At 39.0% G+C, this 24,276-nt stretch overlaps 2 protein-coding genes and 1 long non-coding RNA gene across 9 annotated transcripts in view; 2 read left to right on the top strand and 1 right to left on the bottom strand.

The window, feature by feature from the left end:
- Positions 1 to 18,930, top strand: part of ITGA6 (integrin subunit alpha 6) — a 45,769-nt gene extending 26,839 nt beyond the window's left edge. For 4 of the 6 annotated variants that reach the window (XM_066322810.1, XM_066322809.1, XM_066322811.1 and 1 more), the window contains 20 exons: positions 1,256 to 1,466; positions 1,921 to 2,114; positions 2,249 to 2,337; positions 3,122 to 3,249; positions 4,929 to 5,024; positions 5,474 to 5,535; positions 6,802 to 6,959; positions 7,960 to 8,109; positions 8,492 to 8,607; positions 9,474 to 9,663; positions 9,748 to 9,831; positions 10,034 to 10,113; positions 10,264 to 10,341; positions 10,443 to 10,545; positions 11,510 to 11,683; positions 12,790 to 12,888; positions 13,265 to 13,375; positions 13,458 to 13,556; positions 13,888 to 14,013; positions 16,877 to 18,930. In XM_066322810.1, coding sequence (XP_066178907.1) covers positions 1,256 to 1,466; positions 1,921 to 2,114; positions 2,249 to 2,337; positions 3,122 to 3,249; positions 4,929 to 5,024; positions 5,474 to 5,535; positions 6,802 to 6,959; positions 7,960 to 8,109; positions 8,492 to 8,607; positions 9,474 to 9,663; positions 9,748 to 9,831; positions 10,034 to 10,113; positions 10,264 to 10,341; positions 10,443 to 10,545; positions 11,510 to 11,683; positions 12,790 to 12,888; positions 13,265 to 13,375; positions 13,458 to 13,556; positions 13,888 to 14,013; positions 16,877 to 17,035 — 2,507 coding nt within the window. In that variant the 3' untranslated portion in view covers positions 17,036 to 18,930. Of the gene's footprint in view, positions 1 to 168; positions 286 to 1,255; positions 1,467 to 1,920; positions 2,115 to 2,248; positions 2,338 to 3,121; positions 3,250 to 4,928; positions 5,025 to 5,473; positions 5,536 to 6,801; positions 6,960 to 7,959; positions 8,110 to 8,491; positions 8,608 to 9,473; positions 9,664 to 9,747; positions 9,832 to 10,033; positions 10,114 to 10,263; positions 10,342 to 10,442; positions 10,546 to 11,509; positions 11,684 to 12,789; positions 12,889 to 13,264; positions 13,376 to 13,457; positions 13,557 to 13,887; positions 14,014 to 15,172; positions 15,511 to 16,876 lie in introns of those variants that run through there. The other 2 variants (XM_066322812.1, XM_066322808.1) reach the window with 2 other exon arrangements.
- Positions 1,639 to 24,276, bottom strand: part of LOC136363506 (uncharacterized) — a 26,630-nt gene continuing 3,992 nt past the window's right edge. The window contains exons 2-5 of one of the 2 annotated variants that reach the window (XR_010744001.1): positions 18,148 to 18,204; positions 16,853 to 16,928; positions 3,674 to 4,417; positions 1,639 to 3,629 (exon numbers count right to left, since the gene is read on the bottom strand). This is a non-coding gene — a long non-coding RNA (uncharacterized lncRNA). Of the gene's footprint in view, positions 3,630 to 3,673; positions 4,418 to 15,822; positions 16,929 to 18,147; positions 18,205 to 24,276 lie in introns of those variants that run through there. The other variant, XR_010744000.1, reaches the window with a different exon arrangement.
- The window catches only part of PDK1 (pyruvate dehydrogenase kinase 1), a 22,217-nt gene continuing 17,061 nt past the window's right edge, over positions 19,121 to 24,276 (top strand). Inside the window, exon 1 of the mRNA XM_066322817.1 lies at positions 19,121 to 19,673. Coding sequence (XP_066178914.1) covers positions 19,517 to 19,673 — 157 coding nt within the window. The 5' untranslated portion in view covers positions 19,121 to 19,516. The remainder of the gene's footprint in view (positions 19,674 to 24,276) is intronic.

The following is a 24,276-nucleotide window of genomic DNA, read 5'->3' as shown; positions in this document are numbered from 1 at the left end:
CTAAATGTAAATGCTGCCTTGATTTTAAGTAATCAGAACCACTTCCAGGCAAGCCAGCTTATCCCAGGCATTACTGTTCTGTCTGTTTAGACCATAGGCAAATGTGGTTATAGGTGCTTTGTTTAACTACTATTTATTTTCTCTTCAATCTTTCACTCATATTTATAGGTCTTCTATTTTTGACAGCTGTATCTGATACTCATCCAGATCAGTTTGTGTACAAAACATTGCCTCCCAGCATACAGGTGGACAAGTCAGTGGATGTAATGATGAATAGCTACTTAGGTTTGTGACCACTTGAGGTGGCAGCATCTGGTCAGACATAATCTCCAGACCTTTGTCATGATCCTCCCCTCTATTCCCTCTCATATCAAATACATTGTAAGTAAAGCATGAAAAAAAAACTGATTCAGATAAAGGGGAGACAGCAAAGTAACAAGGCTTCAGAGAAATGCTGATTTGTCATGCATTTCTCCAAACCCTCTCATCCCTCCCCCAGCTGGGACTCCCTAAGTTTTTTCTGGAACTGTCTCATTGTGAATTGCTGTAATTGAGAATTTCCATAGTAGTGGTGAAGTGTTTCAGAGGGAGACTCCCATCTGCTGGCTGGTATCTTCCTTCCTTGCAAAGTGGGCAGTTTTCTACTTTTGCTTTACTGGCTATATTGGTATATACAGTATAGTCTTTTAACTTGGTTTTTCATATTTTAAAATGTATTGTAAGACTAAATTAATTTGAACATGTTATGTTTAGGGCTGCATTAATTTAAAATTGCCCATTTCACCATTACTGTGTAAGCTGATTCTCAAATACTGCATACATGATTCATTTGTGAATGCTTGTGCAGTACAATTGCATGTTTGAAATAAAACAATACTGACTTGACTTAGGAGGTTTTCTGATAATTTTGCCAGAGGTGAAGTACTCAAGCTATATTCAAGTGGTAAAGCTATAGTTGTGTCAAAGCTGTATGTATCCTGTATTTGCTGTCTGTGAAGAGCAGGACCAAATGAGCAATGAAATACTGTGTTTTGTGGGGAAATACTAAATGTGATGTATGGAGGAGTGTTAACTTGCAAATACACATCCACCAGTGCAAACATTAATGGGGAATGCCTAGCCATAGCACACTGTTTTAGACAAAACTTGTATTCCATATACCACTTCAATATAGCAGGGGAAATGTCTATTTTTTCATATTAAGATACAAGCTGTTACTTAGTTAATTTATATTTTATTTCTTTCTCTGTTAAAGGTTTCTCTTTGGACTCTGGTAAAGGAATTGTCTCCCAAGATGAGATGACTTTTGTGTCTGGTGCTCCAAGAGCAAACCACAGTGGAGCAGTTGTTTTACTGAAAAAAGAAAAAAATCAGAGAGCACTTTCCCTGGAGCACATGTTTGAAGGAGAAGGGCTGGCCTCCTCTTTTGGCTATGATGTTGCTGTTGTGGACCTCAATAGTGATGGGTATGACTATGGTTAACTCCTGCTGCCTGTACAATAAAGGATAATGATCTTGTTTATTTCTGCTTTGGTTCTTCACATTAGAAATATAAGGAATGACAAATCCCACTTTACATGCTTTCCTGGAGGAAATGGTGAGTGTCTTGAGAATCAATCAGGACAGACTGTAATGATCTTTCTGATAAAGAGTTTTATTTAAATAGTTATTGTAAACAGAGAAACAGGAAGCCAGTCTCATATTCCAAGTAGGCCATAGAAGGCCCTTGTATGCCGTCAAGGGAATAAACCAGCTTGCAGTGTCAGTGGGGCTGTTGATGCCCAACCAGTTTAATGCACATTTCAGTCTTTGTTTAGCAGTTCTTTGGGCAGCTCTTCGAGCCCACAGTCTGAGCAGTTATTTTTCAGAGTTGTTCTACAAAAGCACTGCCTTTATTTCTTTTTTCTCTCTAATTCTAAGCTGGCAGGACATTGTTGTTGGGGCCCCACAGTACTTTGACAGAAGCGGGGACATCGGCGGTGCCGTGTACGTCTACATGAACCGCCAAGGCAAATGGGCAGGGGTGAAGCCTCTTCGCTTAAATGGAACCACCGACTCCATGTTTGGACTTGCAGTTGAAAATGTTGGGGACATTAATCAGGACGGATATCCAGGTAAATGGAAAACAATGACAGTAAAAACATGTGAGATTGTTTGGCCAATGCCAGACTTGGAACATCTTACCCTTTGATTGCATGCTGCAGAAAGAGCAAGGATGATTTTAGATGTTGCAACTTATTTTCACCAGATATCGCGGTAGGGGCTCCATATGATGGTTTTGGCAAAGTGTACATTTATCACGGATCCAAGAACGGAATAAATACTAAACCAGCACAGGTAATCAAATAACCTTTACTGTATGATTATTGAACTAAATTAAAGGAATGTCAGAGCTATCCATCTTCCTTTCCATTGCTATTATTGGGGTAGTGGGTATGCAGGAAAGTTACAGGGCTCTTCAAAGACTGCACTGCTGACAGAAAAGATTAGGGATTCTTGATATTAAATATGTATTTGTATTTCTGGGGCCATCCATTGGCACCAGTAATATATGCAGAAGGAAAAAGATGTGTAGATAAATAAATTCTGGGTTTTTAAAAAAGAAATCTGGTGATTTGAAAACAATTAGTTTCTTTGTTTTCTCTTTCATTACTACTGTTTCACTTCCTTTTTAAGTAATGTTTGAGCTTTTGTTTTTGAGGGTCAATGTGTCCAATTTGCAGGGTGGGAATGGAACTTCATGATACTCCCTAGAATACTGCTTTTATACTTTATAATAATTTATGGAATATTTTTGCTATTCAAAGAAATTACATGTTTGTTTATAGTCCATAAATACTGTAAATAAAGATGAACTAAGCTCTCTGCAAATCAGTAGTTTCTGGTACTCACTGCTATTGCCAAGTAACTTCTTGGAAGAAGAGCAACTCATCTTGGCACTTCAGTATCCTTTAGCTGAACAGAGGTCCTATTTCACAGGTCCTACATCACTGTATCTCTTCCTTCTTTTTTCTCAGGCCATAAGACAGTTATGTTCACTTGTTACTTATTTCACCTTTTTAATGTCTTATCACTTATCACTTTTAAATGTCTGAATTCTCTCAATCTGTTTGCTTTTTAGATTCTTGATGGTGAAAAAACAAACACCAATTTCTTTGGTTACTCTATTGCTGGAAATATGGATCTGGATAAAAATTCCTACCCTGATGTTGCTGTCGGTTCCCTGTCAGATTCTGTAAATGTGTACAGGTATTATATATTGAAACTTAATTAATTGCACCAGGGCTTTGTTTTTAGTTTCTTAAAAATAATTTGCTTAGAAGTAACAAAAAGCTGTTTGGCTTTGAGTGTAGTTTTCCTACCAGAAATTGGAAATTTGAGGGAAGGGGAAGGGCAGGAATTCCATAAATTGATTTGTTACTTTATCCCCCTCCTTCCCTTGAGAACCTGCCTTACAATGAATACAGGGTAAGAGGGTGAATACAGACAGTTCCTGTAGAGTGCTGATATGGGCACTGTACCTGCACCTTAGTTTTGCCCTGTTGTAACTTGGATGTCTGTGTCCTTGAATGGAATTTAAAGGTTATAAGTAATTCCTTAAGGAGAAGTTAACTAATACATTTGCTACACTAATATAATCTAAAATTGTGCTTTACTGAAGATAGAAGAAAACAGAACCAACCCCCACAGCTGAGGATCCAAACCAGTGAGACACAAACAGCTTTGCTGAGCTTGCATGGGGGTCCAGGAAAAAGTGAGGAAGGCCTACAGCTAGGATCCTTTGGGATTTCTGTAGCACATGCCTTAATTAGGGATGGAGTCACAGTCTTTTGCAGACCTCTGCTTTTTTTCCAGTTTTATGTACTGCTAAGCTGAATCACTAGTAATGGGCAGGTCTGTCTGTCTCAGCATCAGAACTGAGAATGCTGCATCGAGCTCAGGTTTTTATTGGTTGTTGTCAGGTCTCAAAGGAGAAGAAGCAGAAATTCTGAAACTGGTTATCTGAGTTCTGGGACAACTTTACTTCTCAGGCAGAACAGCATTTCCTACAATTTATGCTCCCATCTCTAAGGTGTATAGTATCTGTGCACATAATTGTAATATTCATAAGTACACTGGAACAGTGCCCAAGAAAAGCAACTCATGTGGCTTGTGGAAGAGAACAGAATAGGTGGTAGAGGAGTTGGTCAGATTATTTAGCATTCTGATTACTCAAAAGGAGCTTTAATCTTTTGCTGATAAAGGCAGGACAAAAACTTTTACCAAGGTGAGAACAGAAACCCCTTATGGTGACAAAGTGAAAGGAGTGGCCCAGTTAAATGGAGCAGGTGGCTTCCCAGCTATTTTAAACAACCTTTGGATGCTTTAATGAGAACAGGATCAGCTCATTCATTTGTTCATGTGAAATGGCTTCTCCCTTCCAGAAAAGGAAGAGCAAAGACAAGTTGTCAGGCAGAAGTATGGTTACAGCCTACATGCAGAGGAAGTAGGAAATGAAAACATTTCCCAACAGCGACCAGGCTCCACATTAAAGCTCCTGTGAACATGAATCTGAATGAACTGCAGTACCTATAGTTGTTCACAGGGGTGAATTACTACTGGTGGTAGAAACCACTACTGAATTTTCTTTTTTTTTGTAGGTGTATAGAATGACAACAACAATATCACATTAGTGTAGCCCGCTTCCCCCTCAGGATCTGCAGTTGTTCTTGGTGACCTTTGCTTTGCTTAGCTTTTAATTAGTTTTCAGGGTTTTTTTTTTTACCAATATGGAAGGGAAACTCTGTATTTCTTCGAGTGTCTTTGTTGCAAATCAATGCAGGTGTGGAGGGAATCTGATATTCACATTAATTATTTCATTGACCTTAACAGAAACAACTACTTCTTTTACATCATCTTTTTATTCCCTATTTTCCCCCCAAATGAAGATCTCGGCCTGTTATAAGCATTAGAAGAAACATTACAGTACAGCCTGACAGAATTGATCTAAAGAAAAAGAACCCTGAGGACCAAGGTGAAATAAGGTAAATGAAAAAGAAATTATCAGCACCCTCAGTGTATTGAGCTTTCTGCTATCAAAATTCATTCAGTGATTATGTTTAAGTGAAGGGATATGACAGTCATGCAGGTTAAGCAAATGTATCTGCATATGTTCATTTTGACTTCCTGAATTTCTTCAGGCTACTGTACTAAGGGAAAGATGTGGAATATGTCCTTTTAATAACATTCATTTTTGAAAATGTCACATTGCCTCTTCAGACTTTTAACACAAATATCTTGGTTTGAACAGCTTTGTCTTGAATAGACACATAAGAGCAAATGCTTAATTGCTTATAAACCTTTTTTCTTGCTTTGTAATTCAGTCTAGTAAGCAGCAAATACCACAGTCATAAGACTGATCAGTTAAAACTTTTCATTTTGTTGGACCATGCCTTGCTGAAAGTTAATACTAATTTCTTGGCACTTCTTACAGGATGGATGTGAAAGCATGTTTTAAATATACTGCAAACCCCAGAGATTTAAATCCAAGAATAAGTAAGTTCTAAAGATCTGTATTTTTGATCTGTTTGTCACATGTTTGGGTTTTTTTTTGTTGTTGTTGTTGTTGTTTTTTCTTTAAAGTTTATAATGGAAAAATATTACTCAAATTATAGTGACTCATCTCAGACAGAGACAGATTTAAAATGTGACTCAGTGCTAAGCTCAGCTGTTTCACAGTCTGTATTTAGAGTCATGCTGGTGTGTTAAGCTGTTCTGTGGATGACAGACTAAAGCTTTCTAAGTATTAAAAGTGCCAGTGAGCGAATGGCTGCTATACAGACCCAGCCCATTTTCGTCTCTAGGTTAGTGCCGCTGTTGAGAGTAATTTTTAAGGCTGATTTTATACATCCTTAGTGAGCATTATTTCTTATTGGAGGCTTAACCTATAAACCTATCCTGTATTCATGAAAATGGTTTTTTGGAAATCATTAACTGAGATTAAAAAATCTGCATTAATAGGAGAAGACTGGAAGACGGTGCAACAAAAATGTAAAACATTTGTTACAATGCTGCTGTTACTACCTCTTGGTGTAGGATTTTGAGAGGAAATGAGAACTTTCAGCCCAATGACCCTTTTTCTCCTCTGTTGACTTGAGTTTCTCAGTTACTTTTAAAATGCAAAGGCTGTGCCTGAATGAGGTGCTGGTCCTTCAGCAGGTGAAGTGCTTGCAGCTTGCCTTGGCACACTCAGCGCTGTTTCCCTCTGTGCAGCACTCAATTAGCTCGGTGAAGCAATCACTAAAAGATGCACCAAGTTCAGATCTAGGGAAACATGCCTCAGCACACAACTGGACCATTCTAGTCGCACTTCTGCTTTCAGTGTTAAAACTGTGAGTGTCCCTTGGCCTCCGAATCCTGCTGGCTATCAAGTGCCATTTGGGGCCCAAGGGGAATCCCCTACAGCGCGGTCGGGGTATTCACAGTGGGTAGCTCAGCCCTCTGCTGGCTCCGCACAGCAAGTACAGCTCCCCCAGCCAGCCCCGTATACCCGTAAGGGAACGGTTTACGTAGGGAAGAACGGGATCTGGTTTAGAAGTCTTCTTTAGATTCACACACAGGGTACCTGGCTCTCAGCTGTGGTAGGACAAAACTGACATGGAGAAATTTTTTAAATGACTGAAAACAGTTTGTGAAGCCTGGCGCTGGCTGGAACAGTCTTCTAGAATAATGCTTAAGATCATACAGGGTGAAATTAAAGTTCTTTTTAATATGGCAATGATTTTTTTCTTTCATAGTTACCTACTTTATTTTGTCATGCAGAGATCAATTACACGTTTGAAGTGGAGAATGAGAGGCGGAAGCTGGGCCTGCCTTCCAGGGTGCGCTTCAGTGACCACTCCTCTGATCAGTTCACTGCCACTACAACCCTCAGGGGACAGAACTCATGGGAGTGTGTGACTACAAGGCTTATACTGCAGGTAAGGGAGAGTGTTTTATTTCTGTTTCAGTTAGATCCACTTAAAACAAAAGATTGTTGGGATTTTTTTGCAGCCTCATGGAAGGATTATATACATATATATAAAACATTGTATATAACTTTTTTATATAACATTGTATATAATTTCAAAATCATATGCAATATAAAACTTTAAAAATAGAAGCCCACCATAGTTTACTATTCCCTGCACGCATGCTGCTTCCTCCTGTTGCCTTTCTTGCAAAATATGAATAAAAACTGTAGCCACTGCAGTACACTGTGGAGGTCAATAGAACTGAACTAATTTAGAATAGAGAGGGAGTAAGTGCCAAAAATGGAGAGCTGCTTCCAACAGAAATAACTGTTACAGAATTTTATAGTGTGACTGAACAGGAAAATAATTTTAACCCATGGGGTTTGGAGGGGATAAATGGGCAGGGCAAGGAAACTTGGTTTGTGCTCTCTTGACATGGCTGCTGTGGTGGCACTTAGAGGTAGTATTGCTCCAGAGGATGAACAGATTCTCTCTCCATGGCTCAGCAGGAATGAGTCAGCCTCCAAGGCTGTTTCTGACCAGAGCACATTAAAGAATTTTAATTCATGAATAGAATAGACTCACAGAATGGTTTGAGTTGAAAGGGAGCCTAAGGATCATCTGATTCCAACTCCCATGCCATGGGCTGGGACACCTTTCACTAGACCATGTTACTCAAACCTGTTCCAGTGTGTTATTTTACTGCAGCTGTGTGAATTTCACCTTCCTGAATTACCTAGGAATTCATAATGGTGAGAGAAATCATTAGATTGGGAAGCCAGAGGAAAAAAAAAAGACCATAGGGCTGGGCTCTTTATGTTCCTGCATGTTTAGAAAATGCTGAATTTATATACAGTATCAAAAGCTCATCTTTGTGTTGGTGGTTGTTGTTGTTTTTGGTTTTTTTTTTTCTTTCTTTTCTTTTCTGCACTGTACACTAACTATGCAATTTAAAATACTTTAACAGGAAAAAATTAAAGATAAGCTACGTCCCATTCCAGTATCTGTCAGTGTTAAAATTGCTGGCCTGGAGTCACCATCCAAGAGAAAAGAGCGTGCACTTCCAGATCTTACACCAATTCTAAATTCAAATGAATCTGAAACAGAGACTACAAAAGTAAGCCTTTGATATCACATATTCACATAAATCTGCACTTCTACAAATAACTTAATTTTAAAGGCAAATAGAAAACTAAATTCCAAAGGAAATAAGTGGGATAGCACTGGACATGTAACAATTGGATTATTATTTTATATTTTGTTCTGAACTTGTCAAAACATGTTATGAACTATGTACTGTGGTTTTTTTGCAATGAAAGTGAAGATGGTATAGCTCCTCGGTTTCTTCCCTCACCCCAGTATAAGTTTAGGAGGAAATTACTTCTGATTAAAAATGGAAATTCATTATCTCTTGCTGGGAACACTTGTCCAACATAACAAGTACTCATTTTAAGCTACTATTGTGTGTCAGTCAGTAAAATTACTTTGGTTTTATTTAGGTGGAGTTCTTAAAAGAAGGATGTGGAGAAGACAATGAATGTCACAGCAATCTTAAGCTTCAGTACCGGTTTTGTACGAGAGAGGGAAATGAAGACAGGTTTACTTATTTACCACTGTAAGTCTTGATTAATGCACTTCTGAAGTTCAAATTATTAACAAGTGCTTAAAAGAACTTTTAGGAGAGAATTTTGGGAATGAGAGCAGCTTATTTCTGTCTGGTAAACACAGCCCTTGGTAGTATGTCAGGGTGAGGAATGGGGACAGAAGGGAAGAGCTTGAGAAAAGTGGTTCAGAGTTGAATGGATACTAAGAGGCCACAACAGTGCAGGAGTGGGCTAAAAGAAAAAAACCAAAACTATTTAGAACCAGCCTTGTAGTAGTTTATTGTGTGACACTGTTCATTATTTTGCAGATGAAACTTGACTCTATGACAACTCAATAGAATATAGTTTAATAGCCCAAGAGAAGTAGTTACAGAGAAATGGATAATGATTTCATTTTAACACATGTCCCAGCACCCTGCTGCATCCCTCTTTCCTGAAGGACCAGTGAAATTAGAGTGGGGGTAAAACAAACAGAAGGAAGTAAGTTTATTTACTGCCAGCAGTCAGACATTTTTAGCAGCGAGTGCCACACTCGGAAGCCAAACCCATGTAAATGTTACAAGAGAAAAGCAGGTCAGTGGATTGATTTGGAGAAAATTCATCACTACATGAGTCAGATGCAAGTGCTGATCTGGAAATACTCCTGATTACCTGAGGGGTTTATCAGCCTGTTCTGTCCTCTTAACTGCTGGCCACTGTCAGATGAAATACTGATGTGGTGGAATAAACCTATGACATATAAAACTATGTTCACAGTTTTACCATAATTCTCCCCTAATAAGAGGAAATTGTATTTGAATAAACCATCATAAGAAGCAAACTTGCATACACATTTGTTTTCCTAATGCACAGAACCCTGTACATTCTGTTTCTCTAGTGAAAATGGCGTGCCAGTGCTTGTTCTGAAAGACCAGAAAGATATTGCCCTGGAAATAACAGTGACAAATAATCCATCTGATGTAAAAAATCCACAAAAAGATGGTGAAGATGCCTATGAAGCTAAACTAATTGCAACTTTTCCAGACAGTCTGACATACTCTGCATTCAGAGAGATGAGGAGTTATCCTGTAAGTATTTTTAAGAGAAAAATACTGAAAAATTTAAAGTATTTTCAGCATATTTTTACTTGTAAATGTATTGTGTTTTATCAGGAAAAACAACTAACGTGTGGTGCTAACCAAAATGGTTCTCAAGCAGAGTGTGAACTGGGAAATCCTTTCAAAAGAAACTCTAATGTAAGTTGCACTTATTTTACTCAAGTTGTAAAATCTTGTTCTGACTGCAGTCAACCAAAGTTTCTGTGGGTTGCAACTAGAAATTTGATTTGGATCTGCCTTTTTAACTCTAGAACTTAATACTGAAATTTTCTATAAAATGTCATGTATCAGTATATCTTATTAAGAGCTCATACATTTCATTATCTTCTTTCTTGTTTAGGTAACCTTTTATCTGATCTTAAGTACCACTAAAGTTAATGTTGATACAACAGACTTAGACATTAACCTGAAGCTGGAAACGTAAGTTTTCTTTGTGTGCATGCACCTGAACTTTGCTTTGATATACAGTTGTAAACATTATTAATTCATTTGTCTGATTCACAGAAGTAACAGTAGAGAGAAACCTACTAAATTTGTAAAATAAACACTGTTGTTCCCTTTTCATTGCAGAACAAGCACTCAAGTTAATTTGACTCCAATTATAGCCAGTGCTAAAGTGGTTCTTGAATTGCTTTTATCACTCACTGGGTAAGTGTTGATAGCATGACAAATTGGGCGGGTCTAGAGACAGTTTTGCTTCAGACTCATTAAAATCTGATTATTCTTCTTTCCCACCCCCACCTGAACAGAATTGCTAAGCCTTCTCAGGTATATTTTGGAGGTAACATCATTGGTGAGAGTGCTGTGAAATCTGAAGATGATATTGGAAACCTCATAGAGTACGAATTCAGAGTGAGTAATTTAGATTAATGCCAACAGCTGCTTTTAAGCAAATGCATAGCTTCTTGCTTTATGAATACTTAGGAAAGTTGCTGCATTGAAATTTGTTTTCTTTGTCCCAAAATCCTGACTTCCTGATCAGAACATGCTGTTTGACTGCGGACTAGAGCTTCATCAGGCCTTGATGTTTTACGATCATATTTGAGGAAGTGGCCCGAGGCTGCCTGCACACTTTTGTTCTGGAGCAGTTCATGCACATTCAGTTCTATGGTATAAAAGCCCCTGCAGGGAAGGAACAAAGTTAAAGCAGACCCTAGCTGGGGCCTGCCCAAGAATTGGCTGGTGCACACAGGCAGCAGAAACGGGCTGAGCACAGAGTCAGCACAAGGCAGTGCTGCCTGAGCCCGAGTGTGTGAGTCTATTTCACTGCCTTGGTCTTCAGCATAATACAGCAAGGAGGAGACTAATAGAATTTTAAGTTCATCTTGGTCAGTTCTTTACTTCTTTCTGTATCTGGTCCATGTATTATAGCAGCAGCAGTTAAAATATCAGATTTAAAAGTGTGATCAGTAAAACTAAGTAAAAAAAGAGGTTGTGAAAAAACTTTCAGACTTACAAGAGCAAGAGCTTGTTTTCTGTGTCAGAGTTCCTCAGAAACTTGCAGTTTGCCTCAGTTACACAACTGACTGATTTGTTAACTCTAAAATGAAGTTGTCGTTTCACGTGAAGATTAATTTCTAAAAATCAACAACTAAAAGTTCATGTTAGGGAATTCTAATCCTTCTATGTATTTACTTGCTATTCAAGTATGCTAGTTTTAGTATACACTTTGTCTTTTTACTATTTTGACTGCCTTTCATCTGATCTAAATTTCCTGTTACCTGCATGCTTAAAGCTTGTCCAAGTCATTAAAGTTTTCAGGAAGAAAATCTTTATGAAAAGTATTTCACAGTTTAAAGAACGTTTGTTTTAACAGGTAACTAACTTGGGCAGACCATTGAAAACATTTGGCACTGCTTCCCTGGATATCCAGTGGCCAAAAGAAATTAGCAATGGCAAATGGCTGCTTTATTTGATGAAAATAGACTCCAAAGGCTTGGAAAAAGTCTCCTGTCAACCTGAGAATGAAATCAACAGTTTGCATGTTGTGGTATGTTACCCTGACTTCTGTTCATGAATTGGTACAACATGAAAGCACCCCACAGCAAATGAGTGAGGCATGAGAGCTTGCCTCTAGAAGGAGTTATTTTTATCTTAGCTCACAAGCACAATACATGACCAGTATATCAGTGAATAAGCCTATCAGGAGACTTCCTAACAGCTAATGAGGCTGACATGCTAAAGGATAGATGCTATGTCACGAGGACTGTTTTTGCAATGGGCACTGCTGTCATAGGCTCTCATACAGGATCAAAGTGCTGACTGTTCTAACAAATTTCATTGGTATTATTGAAAACTGCTCAGTAATAAAAACCACTTGAGTTCTTACTCAAAAAACAATTAATAACTATCTTCCCAGCCTGGGGACATTCCATGTACTCAAAAAACAATTAATAACTATCTTCCCAGCCTGGGGACATTCCATGTACTCAAAAAACAATTAATAACTATCTTCCCAGCCTGGGGACATTCCATGTACTTTATTTGAAGACAAGGAGTTTGAACTTAAATTTATTTATTTACAACAAATATAATAAAACACAATTTTTCATAGCCCTGGATTGTGCCTATCTAGCAAAATCTTTTTCCTAAAACTTGAGCTGCATTTTTTTCTTCTTCATATAATCTTAAGGTTTTATGGGAGTTTTTATTTTCACCATTGTTTTTCACCATTGAAACTGCATGCACATACACCTGTTTTTGTCAGATCATTTTATTAGTTAATATAACTTGCACTCAGTGTAATTAGTATGCAGTAAAAAAACCCCTGCATCTACTGACCGTAGCACATTCTTACTCTTTTAGCACAGTACCATTAATACCCTCTATCTAGAAATAAAAATGGAAATAGCATTGAAAGCTTTATAAATCTAAACTCCACTTGCCCTGTTAAAGATAGGTCTTTCTTTAGGTAATCTCAAATTTTATTCTTAGCAGTAAATGTAGGTAAGTAGGGATATATAATGCTGTTAGTCATGTGGTGATTTTGAAAGAAGAAAACACTGAGCTCTAGTGTCTCTGCTTGTATGAATTAAAAGATTCTTACGATAAGCTGCTTTTTAGGTTTTTTACTTTTTTTTTTTTTTTTCCTTTTAGGAATCCCATAATTCAAGAAGGAAGCGTGAAGTTGCAGAGAAGCAGATTACAGACAGCCAGGCATTTTCTTTATTCTCAGAAAGAAAATACAAGACCTTGGTAAGGATGTTGCACCAGCTATATTCTTGGCAGATACCTCCCTCTGCACTCGGAAGAGGGTTTTCCAAGTTTGGCAGAGTGAAAGGAATGCTCTTTGCCTTCTTTTTTATCTTATATCCAAATATCGATGCTTTTAAAATTTGAACATTGAGATTATCTACTGTGAGAAAGAACTAGGAAAGAATATCTGCATACTTACATTAAAATAAGCAAGTAATAAAATCTTCATTGTATTTTCCCACTGCTGTCAGTACAAACAGATGCTGGTTCTTGCATGTAGATATGATGCATATAATCTAATTTTTAATCTTGGGGTGAGATTTAAACCATCTGTGAAGTCGCGATCCTATTTACATGTAGCAATGTGTCATTGCAGAGCTGCGATGCGAATGCACGGTGTGTGGACATAAAGTGTCCCCTGAAGGGTTTTGACAGCAAGGCATCAATTGTGCTGCGTTCCAGGCTGTGGAACAGCACCTTCTTGGAGGTGAGTCCTCTTACCTGCTCTTTTGGGAAGGTCAGAGTTCTTTCTGTTCTGTGTCTAATATTCATGTTTTGTTTTGGAACAGGAATACTCAAAAATGAATTACCTTGACATTCTTGTTAGGGCTTCTATCAGTGTTCCTGCTGCAGCCAAGAATGTTAAACTCACAAATGAAATTGCTCAGGTAGGTTCAGTGTTTAATGCAAACCACCTGTTATGGTTGTGATTGTTCTAGCGTATCTCCAAAGACCAGGAATGAAACAAATTTAAAACAAAACTAGCTAAATGTTTAACTTTTTAACTGAGTTTTGAATTATTGATCATTTTTACCTTTTAATGGGGTTGAAAAAATTCATTACCATCCTCAAATGATACCAGTGGGAACTTTTTCTTCAAAAGCATTTTGTAGAAGACATTACGTTAGAGGAGAGAGAAGACTATGTAAGTTGCAGCTTTCTAATTAAACATGTACCTTCTAAAATACTCCTTCCACCTGCATATTTTCCATCCTGTAGGTGCGTGTGACTGTATTTCCTGCAAAACCAGTAACCCTTTATACAGGAGTTCCGTGGTGGATCATCGCGGTGGCTATCCTTGCTGGAATACTCATGCTTGCACTCTTGGTATTCTTACTATGGAAGGTGAGCTTTTAGTTATCTGGTTATTTTTTATTTTCTGGTCTATAACTGACAAGATAGCAGACTAATTAAGTAAATGATTATGTATTTGGGACTCAAAATAGGGCAAAACTGCACAAATCATACATTATCAGTTCCTCAGTTTTGCAATACTTGGAATGAAAATGGTTGTACGGGCACAGACTTGTTACATAATTTTTCTGTTTTCACATCCTCAAAAGGAAGTATTTTGAGCTCAAGATGACACTTGAGACAAGTGTTCAGAGGCTGTAGTTTGATACAGATGGATACAGCTGTTGGGAGCCTCTGCAGTTAAGTGTAAAACTTCATGTGAGCCATTTACAAATGTTTTAGTAGGGCTCTGTTCTCATTACAAAGGTTATTTGTTTGTTAAGGAAGAGGAGGTGAAGAATATCTGTCACTTTTTTTCCCAGTGAAACTGCAGCAGGTAGCTTTGAGGAGCTGTGTGCTGCAGGTTACTTTCCATGGGATAGTTCTGATTTCCTTGATTTCTAAAAAATGCCCAGCTGCTCCTGCAGATATTCCTCATGCGTGGAGTACTGTGTGGGCTGTTAGATTCTACTAGTGTTTTACTTACTGTGCATGAAAATACAAATATTTTTCACATGCACACACAGTGTAAAGTGCTGTTTTTGATGACACAGACTGTGCTGCTCTATGAAGGACAAACATTGTACTGGAAAGACAAGATACATCATTGGCTTAAGACAAAGGCTTGCACTGAAGGGGTCAAAGCAGTAACTGGTTTTGTTTTACACCTTGCAGTTTTGTCTGTCCCGTGCACTAGTCCACAAACAGGTTTCTGTATAGGCTTCTTTCTGCTCTTCCCAGCCACCTTCACTTGCTATGGACATACTTTATTGTATTTAGAGAAACAGATTCTCTACAAATTTATCAAAATGCCTCTGAAGTAATATTCTCAGGTTATTAATTAATAACTCAGGTTGTTTTATTCTGTTATTGTATAGATCAAGTTACCCCAAGAAGTTCTCAGATCTAAAAACAGCTGAGTTCTTTGGATGACTTTTTTTTTTTACCTGTGAAGGGATAATGAAAAGACAGTTGACAGAGTTAAGTCAGTTTTAACAGGTTTGACTTCTTCTGGTCCACAAAATTGACTAAATACCTTGCTTCCTTGTAGTGTGGTTTCTTCAAGAGAAATAAGAAAGATCATTACGATGCCACATATCACAAGGCTGAGATCCATGCTCAGCCATCTGATAAAGAGAGGCTTACTTCTGATGCATAGTACTGATCTACTTCTGTAATTGGTAACTGATGATATTTTTTAATTTCTAGCTGTGGCACATGCTATGGTTGCAGTGGCTAACTGTGAAGCTTTTTCTGCATAAGTTCTATTAACTTGTGGATTTCAAGCTATCATACTTGCTTGCTCCTTCTCTCAGTAGATTTTCAGCTTTCGGTGCATGTGAACACACAGAGGTTTTACCCTGGTCTAAAATGCTTCTTATTTATTTTTTTAAAAAACATGGTGATCTGTTGCAATGGGCTTTAGTATTTTTTTAAATTATGCTTTAACATTACAAGTAAGTCTTTAAGCTTGCAACATGGGAATCAGCGCTGTAGAGTTAAGATGCAATGATAAGACTATATGGACAATACATAAATTTGCTTTACTAACCTTTAGTGCATGCTGAAAGGCACATGTTGCTTACATGGGAGAAAGGTTGTCATAATGAGAATTTATTGCTGTGGAAATCTGTTCTACTTGAGTTCCAAGGTGCACGTCTGTAGGAAAACACTTTGCTGAAGTCACAAGATGCATGATGATTTATGCTTCCAGCAACCTTTATTCCACTTCAGATATTACATGCATGTACAATGTATCCATAAGTGTGCTTGGGATGAGGGGGTGGGGAGGAATTCTTTAGGAATTATTTCAAAACATTGTTTAATGAAACTATGAGATGGCTAAAGATTTGGTCTTTGCTCACTGTAATTTTTTTAAAGTTCAGTTACATATAAGTTCTAATATTAAAAAAATCCCAAAGCATTGACCAAACAGGCCAAAAAATCCAGCACCCTATGAACAAAACCTTGCCTGCTTTAGCATGTTCTTACCCCAGGCAGTATCTAATGACAGCTGGATGGCACAATGTCTCTTAACCTGAATCTTGATCCGTAAGTGATCCATGAGGATGTACAGTTCAGTGTGTACCTATCATTGTCTTTGTAATATTGTGGCCATAACTCCCTTTTGTTTTGGAAATTATTTTAGTCCATTCCTCGATATTCAAAATCAGTTTTTACAGCGGCTTTGAACAAAAAAATGCAGAACACAAGATTTCATCCAGGATGACATCCCATGTCAAACTAAGCAAGACTCCTGTTTCTAATACAGCATATGTGTAGTTAGTTCAAGTGACTGCAGTGGAAATGGTGCTTTGAAAACCAAGGCCCTTAGGATAACTTTTCTTCAATGTTCTGGAAATCCTTCTGTACGTTCTTAAGGGTAAATCATGTCACAGGAACACACTAAAGTACACACCTACCTTTGATTCAGGAGAATGAGCTTTCCTCTGTGTAGCAGTAAATGTCCTCATTAGATGAATGAACAGCTTTGTAACTGGAGGGAATCTTTTTAAGGTATTTGGTTACCGTGGATAGTCAGAGCATGCCCTTTGTTTTAACTGCTGCTGAACAGCTAATGCAGACCTCTTGGCTCATGTTTTTACAGCTAAATATGCTACTTGTTTGGCCTACATACTTTTGTTTTCAATTTTCTTACATGCGTATTTGTGTCAAGGAAGAATTGACTGCCCCTACAGTTGCAGTACTTTGGCTGCAACTTAGACCTAACCTGTTCTTTCCCTTCTGCACGCAGTGCGGGTTCTTCCGGCGGTCCAGGTACGATGACAGTGTCCCCCGCTATCACGCTGTAAGAATTCGAAAAGAGGAGCGACAGATCAAAGATGAGAAAAGCCAAGACCTTGAGACAAAACAGTGGTTCACCAAATGGAATGAAAATGAAAGTTATTCTTAGGCAAAAATGTTTATCTGCAAAGTTCAGATAGAGGTTAAGGTTTTCATTCATGAAATACTGATGGAGTTAGACCTGTGAACACTACGGACATTCACTATTTGATTGTAGATATTACTACTTATATTGAGGCTTTTATTTGCACAGTTAAAATGGCTTCAACAGACTTTATTTGCCTTATTTAATTGCCACACTGCCTCTTCATCCCCCTTAAATCTAACCCACACTTTAGAAAATACTATGCTGATTTGGGATCTTTTCTGCAAAATAAGCAAAACCACTACAGCAGACCTTTTGATCCTCCTGTGATCCTGACTTTTTTCTCAGTTATTTAAGGAATGCATGATTAAGGTCAAGACCAGTTCTTCACTGTTCCCTCAATGCACAGTGCTTTATAGACACGCAGTGGCCTTATCAGACTTTGTTCAAGTATAACTGAAGACCTGGAAGTTTGCTTTAGTCATAACCTTTGCCTGCTGCAGTAGTTAGGGCTTAACAAAAAGCATCATCTTAAATTACATGTGCAATGGGGTCATGTTGCTTGATTTTGGGTTCTTGTTGTTTTTTTTTTAAGATCAGATTGTGTGATTCTTGCTCACAACAAATATACACAGGTTTTTTTTAAGAGAGGCTTGAATATTAGATGTACTTTCTGTATATATATTTTTTAGTCATTTTTGTATTTATTTTTATTACAAATCATTGTCTTTGACTAACTGGTAGGCCAAAGACTACTGAATTTTTAAATCTACTGTTCTGGTTTGTGTGTTTCTGTTTTTGAACTCCAAATTATGAGACCTGAGGCTTTCACTGCATTTTAATAAATCACTGAAGGTGCCAATGCTTTCTAAAATGTAAATATTTACGCAAATGATGTGTATGGGTGCTTTCTTTTCCTGATGCTTGTAACATCAGGTACTATGGCATGATTTGTATATTACTGTGGACCGTTTATCAATTTGGACACCATGCTGAAATAGTGTTTTAGTGTTAAGATACCGAAAGTCCTCTGGAAAACTCTTGCCAGCTTTATAAGGACTTCCTGGCTGGCAAAAGGCATTGACTACTGCAACTGTTGTATAGCACTTGAAGGAGGCTATAAATGCCTTACTTACCTTAACTGTCAGGATCTGAGCTGATCCATGTTGAGACTACTGAATCATCTTGAATACCTGAATGTTGATAAAAGTAGAACCATGTTATTTGTAATCTGGTAATTGTAGCATAACTGAGAAAAAAAAAAGAGTTTACTTTTTTACCTATATTCTAAAGCCTTGGTACTATTTGAGAACAAAGATTTAGCTCACAGTTGTGTATTCCATGTGAAACAAAATTCTGCTCAAAAAGTATGCATGTTAATTGCTTGTAATATGAACTATGCAAAAACCTCTTGGATACCCTAATAGGGTAAAAACCTGCTAGGAGGGCAGTTGTCAAGTATCTTATTTTTACTGCTAATTTGAATGTACCTTCTTGGAAGGTGTAGTCACCTAAAAAGTTACCTTTAGTGTTGAGAAAGATGAGTCTATTAAACAAGATAATTTCAGTATGTTACAACCCTGACTTTATGAACGCTTATGTATTAATACAGACATTACTAATTTTTGAGCTTCTAGAATCCTAGCTTATTTGCTTAAAAGCTCAGCAGCATCAGAAGCCAGGCTAATCAGGGGTTAAGAAGCTTGAGAAATATCTATGAATATAAAATCAGATTGTGGCCCTCATCTAAGAACATGAATGTCTTAGCAGTGTTAAAGTTCTTAAAAAGTAAGTCATGTAACTGGTATATTTTTATCTCAAACTTTTGTTATACCAGCTAAGAATGCTACATCATTCCATGATTAGAAATTACCTGTGGATATTTGTATAGAAGTGTGAAATAAATTTTTTTTAATTAAGATGGTCTTGGTAATAATGATTTTATCATACTTAACTGAGGTGGCCAGGTAAGTTCCCTAGAAGAACAGCCTAAAATTGGCAGGCTTCAACAAGTTCTCTCTCAGCATTGCCGTGGCTCTTGCTGCCCTGCTCCATGCAAGGGGCAGATAAGGAGCAGCAGGAGATAAGGCACAATCTGACACTTGCAGGCTCTCTCTCTGCTGCCTGCTGCTCTTGCCAGCACGGTAAGAGCCAGAGCACCACGTGCCAGCTCCCACCGGGACACTCCTCCCCTCTCCATGCTTGCACTTGTGCTGCCCTGGGGCCCTTCCATGCAAGCAACATCCTAAAAATTTTCTTACATAGCGCCAGACGAGTACTTGAGGAAGTAGTGGAGATGGATACATCCCCCAAAACTGGCCAAGGACTTTGCATACCTATTTGTATTTAGCAGTGGAAATATAATATTGACAGTCAATAACACAATTGCAGGGTGGTTTTGAGTCCACCAAAAAGGCCCTATGGAAAAGCCAAAATTATGCAGGGAAAAAATCCCACCAAACAGAGAAAATGTGGCTCCACCCTTAAGATGTCAGCCCTCACTGGATGCTTTGCTTATTGTTGTTGAAAGGCCTTTTGGTGCAGCAAAGCCCGAAGATAAACGTTAGCTGGATATATGTTAGGCCACTCTGTGTTGTCGAGGCTGAGAAGCTTCCAAAAGTAGAACCAGAAAATGCCGCTAGACCCTTCAGAACATCTAAAGGTAAGAATTCAACCTGCTTTTTTTAAACAATTACTCTCCTTTACATGATGGCCATAAACTTTTGTCTACAAGACAAAACATCAACTGGCAGAACAGTTAAATAGCTGATCACAGTAACTTTTGTACAAATCTATTGTATTTGGCTTTATATGTATGCTCATTTATACCATACACATAATAGCAGATGTAGTATATACAGTATGTAGTGGTATAGCATTATAATAGTGTATGTGTACAGAATGAAGGCATGTATGTGATATATGTAACTTAATGTTGCTGTATGTAGTGTGTGGTTTATATTTATATAAAAATAAACACACTCTATATAGTCCAAGGTACAGAAACAGAATGTTGGTAAACTGTAATACTTTCCCATACCTTTAACTGTTGCAGCACAGCAGACATAGCTTTTGAGAGAATATACCTTTCAATTTAAGGGACCACAACTCTCTTTCAGTAGCCACTGGGGCCGTTTTTGTAGGCAGTGGCCATAGGAGAGGAAGATATGGCAGCCACAAAATCATTATAAAATACCTACATGGTATTTTATAAGAAATTCGTTTAAAAAATTACAGTCTGCTGAAGGGTCCGCAGCTGCTGCGGCAATACCTCCCGCGGGCTGCAGAGACCTCTCGGTCAGTACCTCCTGTGTCTGCAGGTCCTTTTCTCTTCCCCCTCCCCACGAACGACGGAAAAGTTAGTTTTTAATTCCGCTTTCCGTGTTGAAAAGACTGTTAAAAATGTGGCAGCCGCTGTGAGGCTGGTTTCACCGTCAGGCAGGCGAAGACGCGCGGGGGCGGGAGCAGAGCGCCGGGAAATGGACTCTGCTCCCGGCGCCGCTGTGAAATGGCTCCGGCGGCACTCGGGGGCCCCGGGCGGTGCGGGGCGGCCGCTGCCGCTCCCCGGGAAGCCGCGGGGCTCCGCCCGGGTGGGTTTCGTCCTGCAGAAAGCCCCGGGCCCCGCTCGCTTCGCAGCTCCGTAGGGAACGGCGGCTCTGCCGGCGGCAGGCGGCGGACACCGTTTCCTGCTCCCCGCTCCTTTCCGGAGCTGAAGGCTCCGATGCCGCTCCCCCATCCCCGCCCGCCCTCGGCGCGGGATTTTCAACAGCCCCGGCGGCTCTGCCGGGCGCGCCCTGCATCGGCGGGGCTCCGGAGGCGGGAGCCACCGGCGCTTTGTGCCTTTTGAACCTGTTCTCTATTTGGTCTCGGTATCCTCTCCCTTTGGCTACATGCGGCCTTTAGAGGTTTCAGTATTATTAAGTTTAGACAACGTTTCATTTCAATCTTATATAAATCACAGTAATATTCAGTATGAATAAGTGATGAACTTTTGAGGTTTTTTACGTGTACCTTCTGTTTTACTGAGGTAATAATTGAATTACATTTTATCAATATAAAGTGCTTTTAGGGCAGAATTGTATTGAGTTCATTTTGTTACGCTTTATCGCTATCACAGTTAGTTTATACCACGTTTGAGTGTTATTCAATCTGAGTTATTACAGCTTTTACTAGTAAGTTGTTCAGTATTTCCTTTTGTTTCATTTTACTCTTATAGATAGATACATGAGTGTTTGGGAAATATCATCTCAGCTTTTTCAGATAGTTACCACTGATGCATTTTTAGGAAAAAAAGTTACAGACGACATCACCCCTGATAAGTCACAGCTGTGTTATGAGCATGATAAAAGAATGAGTTAGCTAATCGGGAAGATCCTGAGGAAGAAGGAATGGTTTGGGAAGACTAGAAGGCTGACCAAATGGGAGAGACACTCACTGCTGTGAAGAATCTGCTGTGAGGTCAGTCTGGGTCTGCAGCTGGGCCCTGCACTGAGTTTGCAGTCAAAGCCGAGCTAGGTGAAAGCCTACGGTCAGAGGCAGCAAGGAAATACTTGCAGTCATATTCTAGCAGGAAGTAACCAGCAGCCAGAGTCTGCAAAAAGAACCCTGCAGTGGGAGTTTGCTGCAGTCATAATCAGTGAGTAGTTAAGATCAGGGTGGCTGAATTATAAAGAACAAAAAAACGGGACCTTTTCATGTTATTAGACAGGAGTCTGTGGCTTGACCCATCTCCATCTGAAATGTGAGGTCTCCTGTAACAATATTAATTACATAGTGTGAATTTACAGATATGATAATAGGCATTATTCATAAGTAGATATTATTGTCTTATAGCCAGCTTTACCATCTCTTTGTGTAATTATCTACAAGACACATGTCGTTCCAGGATCCTTTTTTGTTCTCTAGCTGCTCATGCATCTCTTAGACCAGGCTACCTCTAGAGGCAGTCTCTGCACTGGCTCGGTGGTTTGACCCAGTGCTGTCCCATGATTTTTAAGTACTTTTGAATTCCAAGAAACAATATCTGAGCTTTGTGGAAAGCCTCTTCTCAAGTAATGGTACTGTGTGACCTTTACTCCCAGTAAGCAAATGCAGTCCCAGTTCTTGTTACAGAAGCGCTCCAACAGTTTGCTGTGTTTAAAGCATCCCTATCCTGAGGGAATTTATGACGAGACCAGATATTAGATGGTTCAATTAGTCTTTCACCCCAGAATTCTAAAGAGCCTTCTTTTAAAATACGTCTAGGGAATTCTCTCCCAGTCAGAGCTTAGGTGATGGCCAGGCCTTAGCTCTACCTGGATGAGAAAATTGCCAACAGACCCAGGTGTTTTCTGCATCAAAACAATATTCCAGTTGCTTTGACTTAGCAATTTGAACTGATTGATATGACAGCTGGACCTATTTTTGAAGTGAGCTTGAGAATCATTTTCTAGAGATGATTATCCAATTCTTCACTAATTTGAGGTTTATCAGCTGTTTGCAGACTCTGGGATGATGGTACAGTATTTCAGAGATTGCTAATTACCTAATTTCACATGTGTTATTACGTCTGTTATCTGAAATATTCCTGATGGTTCTATTTGAATTATTCCTGATTGCTGTAAGTTGTGAAAACTATATAAAATAAGTGATGTGAATAAAGAATTGCCTTTTCCTACATGAAGAAAATGGTGTCTTGGCTAACTTACTGTAGTAACTTCTCCCAGCACAGAGCAGGCAAGTCTGTCAGCAGTCGGTTTGCAGAAGCCAGGAGACCAAGCTGTGACAAAACAACCAGCAACTGCAGCCCGTGCTCTGAGCCAGCAGAGGCCTGGGGACGTGCTTGGACGTGCCTCAGCTGCCTCCCCAGACAGCCTGGCTGTGTGGCAAAAGGAGAGTGGGAGCAGCGTATTTCCCAACAGCAATTGTGTAACCGGTTGCTTTAGGGTTTTTTTTTATCCCAGTCCTCAGACATTTTTCTATGTCTGTATTTCCAGGTCCCAGAGTCATAATTCTTACTTATACACCTTTTACAGGCTCATAAACCTTGCTGAGTCCTAGCCTTGTGAAAAAAAACACAGAAAAAACTTATCCCAAAAGACTGCTGCTGTAATGGGCCTTAAACCCCAGTCAAGGTGTGACATTGTGACTGTGAAGGGGTTGGGGACCTGCAGTTTGCCTTTTTCATATTGTAAGAAAGACCCCTTTCTTTTCTAGTTCTGCAAAATGGTTGTTTGCAAGCAGCACCTCTTCAGGGCCATACCTGCCTCAAATATCCCAGAAAACACAGAGAATGGATTTTTGCAAGCAGAGATATCCTTGCTGCTGCAAACCAAGATAAATTCCCCTCATCACTGATACATAATGCTAACTATGTATTTTATCCCTCAATCCCAGCATCTTGGGGGGATAGGGAAGGAAGGGACATATGAAAAACTGGTAAGTTGATTAAAATAAATGTTTTCAGGATACTGCTTGGTTTCTTGACATGGAGGGGTACAACATTAGCCCAGTACAGAGCTGAGAAGGGCATCTGCCAGGCTGCTCAGGCACTCTGACTGATTCTGGCTGAGCAAGGAGGAACAACACAAAACCAGCCATCCTGGACCTGACCATCCACCCAGACCAGCATCCCACCTCTGACAGCTGCTGAGAGTTGTCCACAGTGTCCACAAAATACTCTGCTGTCCCTGTTCACTAAAAATGTTAATGGCTAACTTCAGTAGCTGTGTAGTATATTTTTCCTGTAGTATATTTATCCTGTATATATTTCCTAAGAGTATCTCAAATTGGAAGAGACCCATAAGGGACATAGCTCCTCACAGGACTACCTAAAACTAAGCTGCATGACTAAGAGCATCCACGATTATCATAAAACTTCTCCAGCTGCCTCCTGTTCTTGAATCACAAAGCTTCACATGGCAAAAATTCACAAACTCCACAGTTTAATTACACACTGGATAAAAATAAACCCATCTATTCTTAAATCTGCTTTAGTTTGAAACTCCTATAGAAATCTCCATATTTTTTTACGACATTTTAATGTACTTTTATTTCTACCTCGAAAGAGACCAAAGCCACATAAACCAATGTAGCCATAAGGATTTGTCTAGCATTGCAAAAGCTCAACTTACCCACAAAAACTTAATAGTAGAAACAAACCTAGGAACAACAAACAATTTGTGCAGGTTAAACACAGAAGCTAAAAAGAGACATGGCTAGATAAACCAGGTGACTGTGCAGGTATTGCAGCCAAGTATATAAACCACTGAAAGAAAAGAAAAAAT

Source organism: Sylvia atricapilla, chromosome 7 (genome assembly GCF_009819655.1).
Source record: "Sylvia atricapilla isolate bSylAtr1 chromosome 7, bSylAtr1.pri, whole genome shotgun sequence".
NCBI classification, from domain to species: Eukaryota; Metazoa; Chordata; class Aves; order Passeriformes; family Sylviidae; genus Sylvia; species Sylvia atricapilla.
This window is presented reverse-complemented; position numbering and strand designations above follow the sequence as displayed.